Here is an 8552-nt window from a genome sequence, read left to right as displayed (position 1 = left end):
ATGAGAGACAGAGGTATCGTATTTTTTCAAAGTATGAAGATTGGCTCCTGACAGCAGCTGAGGAATGGGTCACATCTGAGCCACCTACTCCAGGGTCTGGGCAGAAGGAACAGCATATGTACAGCTGCCCAGCTTCAAGGGCTGCACAGCAGGCAGTGGCAACCAGGCCAGACACTGTTTTTCTCCACCAGCTTTGTTTCAGGTCCTGCCCTTGCTTATCCCTCTAAAGAACCTCAGCCAACAAGTTCTCCTAGGGCAAAAACCTTGTCTCTAACAGATCTAACATGCTTCACACTAAATAAGGCACCTGGCAGCATTTTGTGAGGTCTCAAAGGAAGAAGTTATGGAATGGAAGGGGAAATCCAGGAAGAAAGTATGAAGAAGAGAAAAGACTAATGTCAGATATCCCCAGAGGTTAAGGATTAGAAAAGGAGGCTACAGAGAGAGAAACATTCACTAGAGAAGTAGTCATGCTCAAGGAAGACCTCCTCCCATGCTGTTGTCACCTTTAGGTCAAGCTCATCTCAAACTGCTTCAGTGCTCCTGGCTGGAGTGTGCATCTGTACCAGATGCTGAAAGTTTCTTTTCACTTGCAGTTTGCATCAAAGTAGCCTCATCCACAGTGGAAATGGGTTGGACACTAGGAGAAGACTGGGTGCACCATTGCTCCTCTGAGAGGAGCACATATGTGGTGCACATATGTGAAAATGGGGTCTGCCCCAGTCCAGACCACTGCCTTCATACCTTTGAGTCAGGAACATAGCCATACTGTCAGGGCTTGGTTACTCATATGGGGATGCTGATTTTTCAGTTCTAGCACCTAAAGCACACCTGGCTGATTATCTTCTCAACCTCCACACTCCTGTGTTCAGCACCAGCCAAAGCCCAAGGCAAGATTTTAGGAGCTTTCCCAGCATGTCAGTTAGGGGCAAGGCTAGGACCTGGCAGGGACCCAAAGGAACTATTCTACACCTCCATCCACAAAGGGATCACGACCACAAAGACATCATGATAGCTCCCCCATCTCTTTTTCATCCCTGAAATGAGTTCAAATTGCTGTAACTGGGACTGAAACAAGAAGGACTGGGTAAGGATAAGACAGTTTCCCTCTGCCTTTCCAGCTGGCAAGCCATGCCTGCCTGTCCTCTTTGGTGCAGCACTGAGCTACTTCTTGCTTGACAGCAGTCAGATCTGCCTCCAAGGCTCCCAGCTTCTCTAGGGTGAATTCTCCCAGCCCACAAGTACTAACACAATCACAAAAAACAGCTCTGGGACCTGCTCTACCATGCCACTCAGCCAGGAATGTACCCAGTATGTTCAGCCCTGGCACATGCTGCCACAGTGCTGAGATCTGCCCAGAGCCCACTGTGGCCTGACCCAAACAGAGGTACGGGAGGACAGCATACACAAACATAACATTTACTGAGAGATACAGAACTGAATATTATGAAGGACATACATGGATGGAGAGGGTAGCGACACCACTGCAGAGGGCAGCTTGGACCCCCTTCCCAGCATGCCAGGAAAGGAGCTGGATGCTACCAGACAAGTGACAGAACGGAGATAACTGCGGCATATGTGTTTGTATCAAACAGACCATCATAACATACATTTCTATGGGATCACATCTAGTGATTATATAAATCCTTATAGAGATTGCTGTATAAAAACTTTGTAAAAAATACTTTAAAAAAGTGTAAAAATGTGCATTCAAAAGCACGGCCGACACGGACAGCTGGGCTGTAAACATTATACTGAGTGTGCTTGTGAGGGGCGCCTGCGCCACCAAGCCCCGACAGGCCTGCCCACCAGACGGGACTGCATCAAGTGTTTGTGGTTCTTGGGTTTGGGTTTCCTGCTGGAGCATGCTCCAGGAGCAGCAGCAGCCTCTGGGCAAGGTGCTAGTGGGCACCATGCAGCTGCCACTCCTCTGCCTGCCGCTCCTGCTACCCACAGGGTGTGTGGTCCTTGCAGGACATGTGGCATCGTGGGTCCCCAGGGCTGCGAGCAGGCTGGAGGGCTGTGATGAGGTATCACAGGGAGGTTGCCCTCACTGGTGCCACTAGCCCTGCTCCCAGGTTCAGCCTCAGAGTACATGGTTGGCAGGTTCCTGATCTTCTCTGTCCCCATATTTGGTCCATAGTTCCCAAGGAAGCCCACTGGGTCCTCACTGGGTCCGCACCAGGTCTGGGTGCACAGTTCTTCATACAGTACATACATTAGAGACCCTGGAACACCTTGCGCCACTGTCTCCTCCTCCTGGCCCAGTGCCACCTTCACTTCTTCTCTAGCTGCTCCAGCAGCGGGTTAGCTTCGCTCTCGGGAGTCTTGATGCTGTCTGTCCGCACAATGCAGGTGGGACGGTGCCGGTTTAGCATCAGGATCAGCTGCTGCCTCTCCTGTTTCAGCTCTTCTATCTGGGCCTTCAGTTCAGCATTCATGAGCTCTAGACGCTCAGACTCCTAGCAGGACAGGAACACAACCACATGTGACTTTACTCCAGCAGGAAGAGATATGAGGAGAAACAAATTGGCCAACAGGCCACCTCTGCTCAGTGCTGCCCCTCAGCCCTTGCAGCATGGGAGCAGACTGAAAACCTGCCAAGGCACCAGGTCCCTCCAGGCAGTTCATCCCCAGCCCTGCTGCCTTGTGCTACCTAGTGCCACCACAGGGAAATACACAGCCACTGCCTGGGGCAGGTCTCTGCTGCACCACAGCAAAACCTCTGCCTGGCTGCTTTCCGTGGTCTGGAAGGGTGCTTGGGAACAAACCTGTGTTTAGATTTTCGCCCCCCACATCTGCAAGGACCTGCCCTTGTGAAATGACTCCTTGTTCCCCACTGTGTCATTTGCCCATGTTTCACCACTCTTTGCAGAAAAACAGCAAGGTGCTGTGATGATTTTTCTGCTTTGGAGTCAGGGGTGAGTGGGCATCTGGTTCTGAACAGGAAGACCTTCAGGAATTCAGGCAAGGGGCCAGCACGGTGCCAGCCCGTCCTGTGCCATGCTCATGTGGGTGCTCCTGCTCCAGCACTGAGGCAGGAACACTATCATCCCTCCCCACCACAAGTCCAGAGCCCTACTCCAGCCCTGGCACCACAGGTAAGCTCTGCCTTGGCATATACATGGCCACCACCTTCAGAGCCTCATGAAAAGTGGGGGCCTGTATTTTCCCAGAAAGAGACACAGGAGCAAGGGGAGGCTGAGGGGCAGTTCAGGAGGCAATGTTGCCTACAGCTGCAGCACCTTCCTATGGAGGTCCCTGCTGTGCCCTGGGACAGATTGGGGCACCCACCCGCTGCAGGAACTCCGTCCTCTCCTTCTTCTTGTTACGACATCGTGCTGCTGCTACTTTGTTTTTCTCCCGGCGCCTTTTCCTCCTCTCCTCTTCCTCATCCAGCTGCAACAAGACAGAGAAACCCAGGTCAGAGCCAGCAGATGTGGGTTGGGACAGGAGGTAGGGGTGAGCATCTGGCAGCCCCACCAGTGGCAGGGCAAGATGGCAGCTCCCCATGTCATTGGCCTCCAGTGACGTGATCTAATCCTCACCAGGAACCAAGTGTGCTGCTGCTACAGCCTCTAATTCCACTTTGTGGGGACACAGAGAGGGAGACCAGTGCAGCATCCACAGCTGAGGGCCTGGCTGGCAGGGGACAGATAACCCTTCACAGGGCTTCTCCCTGCCTGAGAAAGGGCAGAGACAAGGAGAACAAAGCCCCTTCCCACAAAGATGAGCACTGTTTGTCACACAGACATCTATAGGCACAGCTCTGTGAGCACAGTCATTCAAAGCATCACACAAGCAGCCAAGGGTAAGAGGTAGAAAAACCTGAAAGATCTGCCAGCTGGGCCTGGCTGTTTCCCCCATTCCAATGCCTGGGACTGGTCTGCTGCAGCTTCAGTGCTGGCTGAGTCACAGGGCAACCATGGTAAAGTGGGGACAGGTCCTGCATCCCCTGTAAAGAAGCAGAACACAGCAGTGCCTGCACTGCTTGCTATGTGCTCTCTGACACAAACCACACAGGCCAGGTCAATAAGCCCTATGGGTTGGAAACCTGTAATCAAAGTATTTAGGGATATTTGCTACAAAGCCTGTGTAAACAGCCTATGGCATGCTTACATCCAAGAACCCAAGCCAGCTTCTTCAAGAAAAATCTGAGTGCTGGAAAGCCCTGTGAAGTCAGCATCCAGGTTACACTTAGTAGCATGGATAGAGATCAAAAGGTCCTCAGTGCCTTCATCCACATTTGGCCTGGGACTCTCAAATTTGAGATGTCAGACTGAACTGCCTCACTCCTATTGACTGATACCTGATGGCCAGATCTACCCACATGTAGGTGCACCAACAGTTCCTGCTGGTAATGAAAGCTGCAGGTTCCATCATCCACAGTAAACTGCACACAGTGCTAACATTCACCAAGTCCAAAACTCACTAAGCAAAACAGTGTGATGTGTAAGGACTGGATGAAACATGGACTCAGCAAAGTTAAGGTGAAGAGGTACCTCAAGTAAGCTGCATATCTGATACACAGCACGTGGCATGCTTTAGAAGGCAATGTCCAAGTTTTATAGCACAAATAGATTTTGTGTCTTCTCTACCTTACTTCCTAAGCATTATACCAAAGTTGCTATTTTAGCTGGGGCTAAAATATTAAGCAAAGTCAGCACAAGCTATACACAGACTTCCATAATGCCAGGCTGCCACCATTCCTTTGCCAAGGCAGTGTCATGGGGCACCATGTACCACACTTAGGAGAACTAGGATGGGAACTGCACTGATACCCCAAGTCTAATCAGAAATGGATAGCTCACACCATAACCACATAACTCAGATATGACAGGTGACAGCAGAAATTATCAGAAGGGCTTTAACTCCATGCTCTGCTGCCAGCTCTTAAAAAACTTCCTCACAGAGTTTAAGAGGAGGTGGATATCAGGGTAGCCACAATCCCCCTCTGCACATTTAACAACCACTCATCTCCCCCTAAGACAGCTTCTTGGCCTTTTAGTTCAAGGATTATTGGGAGGGTGCAGAGAAGGAACATGTGCTCACAGCTGCAAAGCTCAAGCACCCCCAGACTTTGCTGAAAAGTACATCTTGGGTTGTAACAGGAACTGGAAGACCAAACAGCAACTGCACAAGCCCTGGGAACTGCCTGACATATTTCCATGCCTCATTGCTCCATTCAACAAGAATCACAGAATAAGTGACTGTCCCTGTCCCCTTCAGCTTCCCTCCACCCTGCAGAGGGCCCAGCTGTGAGGGGTGTGTCCTTAAGATGGAGTGCAGCTCAAGGAAGTTGGCTCAGCACAGATAGTGGCCACTTGAACTCTTGGCTCTGCTTTTTGACCATAGCTCCTGTAACTTCATAGAACCATGAAGGTTTGGGTTGGGAGGGACCATAAATATCACCTCATTCCAACCCCCCTGCCATGGGCAGGGACACCTTCCAGTAGAGCAGGTTGCTGAAAGCCCCACCCAGCCTGGTCTTGAACACTTCCAGGGATGGGGAATCCACAACTTCTCGGGGCAGAGAAACTTTCTTTTTCAAGAAAACAGGTTTCCTCCTGTCTGCTTCTGCTTGATTTCAGTTCAGAAAGGTGACGTGGCCCTGGTGCTGGGGGTTAGGACTCTACTCAGAGGCACAAGGGCCAGTGATGGTATATCACCAAATGTTATGGCTCAGCAGTTGATCTCCAGGGGATCCCTGTGGGAGGTATGGGGATGCCTCCTGAATTGCTTCAGTCAGCAGCCTCAGAGACCGAGGTGATCATCCGCCTGAGAGGCAGGGCTCTGCCCCAGAGGGAGCACCCTAGGCAGGTTGCAGTAGTGGAAGAGCCCAGCAGCACCTGTCTACAGCTACCCCAAGAAGAGAGCAGCTTGCCCAGTGAGGCTGTCCATCACCCTATGGGGAAGCCAGCACCCAATACCCACCGGGTGGGTTTTGTGTGCACTCCCAGGCACAAACACCCCAACGCCAGGAGATGCTGGTGCCCCCAGCAGAGCAGAAAGAGCTGCCTGTGCCCAAGCTCACAGGGAGCAGTCTGCCCTCCCAGGCACCACACAAAGCATGGCATGCCTGTATCCAGTGCTCATGGGCTCCAGCTCCCTGCAATAGGAAAGTAGCTGCAGGCTGCATTGCAAAATTATGTGTGGGCAGCTTCTTGGCTACTCATGGGATAAGCAGCTACTGCTTCATCTCCCTCAGGCTTTTGCTGCAAAGCCTTGCCAAGGGCAGCTCCATTTGCTGTCTTCAACTCCTCAGATTCACAGGTCATGTAGGGGAGGAACCAGCTGCAGGGAAGGCAGTCATGCAGGGGCTGTCAGTGGATTTCCTCTTATCTTTCCGCCACATGGTGTCTCAAAAACTGGCTCAGAGGACACTCAGCACTTTCAGTACCTACTGTGGGGCAGAACTGCCCTGTCCCTGTTAAGCAGATGCCAGTGAGATCACATACCCATGCCCACAAAAAGCAAAAGCAGCTGTTGCAGGGCCAGCTCAGAGGTGCCTGAGATGCCCCAGAAAAGGAGCTGGGCCCAGGAAAACAGCATAGCCACAGACTGCTTCTTTCTTCCCCAACCCATGAAGCAAGGTGGGCATTACAGGCCCATTGGCTGTAGGATACCCAGGCCAAGAGCTTGCAAGAGAATTTGGCTTCAGCTGCAAATCCATGACTGCTTTGTCCATGGAGGGACCAAAGCCACTACCATCCCCCAAGCCCTTACAATGTCCTCTCATGGCACCCTAACCCAGCTCCTTCCATTGCAGAGCTGCCCAGTCCTTCCTCAGGTGATCTCCAGGCTGCACAAGCTGACTGGACACTCCCTTGGGCACAGAGCTCCTATGCAAGGTGATCAGATGGACTTCATCGTACCCGCTCTCCCTGCAGGAGTCCACATCAAGGGGCTACGGGGAAAGAACAGGGACCCTCCCCACAGGTTGGCCTGGCTACTACTCTTCTGCCAAAAGAGTTGGGCTAAATTAAGTGTCAGCACCATTTGAAGAGTGGGTTGCTCCCTGGAACTGCTGTTTTACCCCCTTCAGCTCACAGCTCATCACAGGCAGCTTTTCACATCATCTAGCACTTCCTTGCTCCTGTCTCCAGAGAACACACATCACCCCATCCTCACACGGCATCATCTGAAGTAACCTCACATACAAGCAAATGCACTGTTCAGAAGGGCTGTTTATCGGACCTTCTGAGAACACCCACCATCCTCACCAATGTGGGACCTCTGAACTGGTGGGTTTCCAGCTCCATTTGCAAGCAGTGGGAGGTGCAAACACTCACCACCTGTACAGCCAGAGTCAAAGACTGGAGAACCAATACATAGGACAACCATGCAAGGAAAACGCTGTGCAAGTGTCTCCCTAGTCCCTTCAGCCTAATTCTGATGTGCCAGCCTGCGGTACCAAGCAGACATCACCCACCTTCCCCATGCTAGGAGACTCAAGGTGAAGCAAGGGCCCACCCAAAGCAGGGGGGCAGGGACAGCCCCCACAGCATAGGCTGAGTCAGTGCTGCCACTTTGCACCACTTGCCCGTGCATGTCATCCCCACTGGAGAGGCAACAGCAACGCCAGAAGCACCAAGGCCTTGGTTGGCACAGGTGACAGTTTGTGCGACTCCTCCTTTGGGTGCATGCCCCAACCTAGGGACATGATGGCTGCACCAGACCCCACTCCACAGGCAGGGTTTGAGTTCAGCCAGCTGCCAATGGCTGCAGGGGACCAGTCAGGTCTGGGACAATGAGGCCACCACTGCCAGCCAGTGTTGCAGGGAAAAAATTCAGGCAGGTGGAAGAGGCAGCTATGAGAGCAGCTACCAACATGCATGCACATCAAACAGGCAGCGTGACATGCTTATAAAACACACTGCTGGCCAACCTGGCAGGACAGAAAAGCACAGGCAGGAGGGAAACCCAGTCAGGTGCAGACAACGACCCTGCAAGGTCACCTGCAGCCAGCAGCCATCCCCCCCAAGACTCACCTCACTTTTCACAGGCTGGGGTCTCTTCCCAAGCTTCACCTCCAGGAAGTGGAGCGGCGAGATCATGGCCCCGATGTTGCGGATGTCAGCGCACTTCAGCTCCTCGGCAGTCAGGGCTGTGCCAGGCAGTCCTGTCAAAGGGCCGAGCCCAGGCAGCGCGCCAGCCGTCAGGGACGGGTCGGGGATCTGCCCTGGCATCATAGCAGGGGAAACAGCTTCGTAGGCTGGAGGGAGAGTGAGACATCTCATTACAACCCAGCCTCATGACACAGCACAAGACAAATTCATTCTACAGTCCCATCACCTAATGGAGTGAGAACCAGGGAAGGGAGACATCCTTCCCCAGGGATGGCAAAGGCAGAGACTAAGCAAAACCTGCATGACAAAAACCAAAATATATTAATCCTGCTTGGAAGAATAGGCTACTAGGATATAGATCAGGAAGGGAAGAGACAAAGCACCAGAAGAAGAGGAGCTGGCTGCAATGACAGTAATGATCCCACGGACTACTGGGTTTTGGCACATCTGGTCAGGGCTAGGACACAGCACAGAAAGACCACA

At 52.4% G+C, this 8552-nt stretch overlaps 1 protein-coding gene across 1 annotated transcript; it reads right to left on the bottom strand.

Annotated features, from left to right (window-relative positions):
* Positions 1-1403: 1403 nt before the first annotated feature.
* On the bottom strand, positions 1404-8192 carry JDP2 (Jun dimerization protein 2). Its single transcript, XM_017835657.1, has 3 exons — positions 7992-8192; positions 3295-3399; positions 1404-2462 (listed from the first exon to the last, which is right to left on the bottom strand). The coding sequence occupies exons 1-3, from the start codon at positions 8190-8192 to the stop codon at positions 2277-2279; spliced, it is 492 nt and encodes a 163-aa protein (XP_017691146.1). The 3' UTR covers positions 1404-2276.
* Between the last annotated feature and the right edge of the window lie 360 nt (positions 8193-8552).

The sequence above is a fragment of the Lepidothrix coronata genome, unplaced genomic scaffold (genome assembly GCF_001604755.1).
Source record: "Lepidothrix coronata isolate B3197 unplaced genomic scaffold, Lepidothrix_coronata-1.0 Scaffold262, whole genome shotgun sequence".
NCBI classification, from domain to species: Eukaryota; Metazoa; Chordata; class Aves; order Passeriformes; family Pipridae; genus Lepidothrix; species Lepidothrix coronata.
The sequence above is the reverse complement of the archived record's forward strand: the minus strand, read 5'-3'. Positions and strand labels throughout refer to the sequence as shown.

Coding starts and splice junctions, on each gene's coding strand:
- JDP2 (XM_017835657.1), bottom strand. CDS start 8,192: ATGATGCCAGGGCAGATCCCCGACCCGTCCCTGACGGCTGGCGCGCTG. Junction 3,400..7,991: donor CCCAGCCTGTGAAAAGTGAG/GTGAGTCTTGGG, acceptor GTCTTGTTGCAG/CTGGATGAGGAAGAGGAGAG. Junction 2,463..3,294: donor GGACGGAGTTCCTGCAGCGG/GTGGGTGCCCCA, acceptor CTGTCCTGCTAG/GAGTCTGAGCGTCTAGAGCT.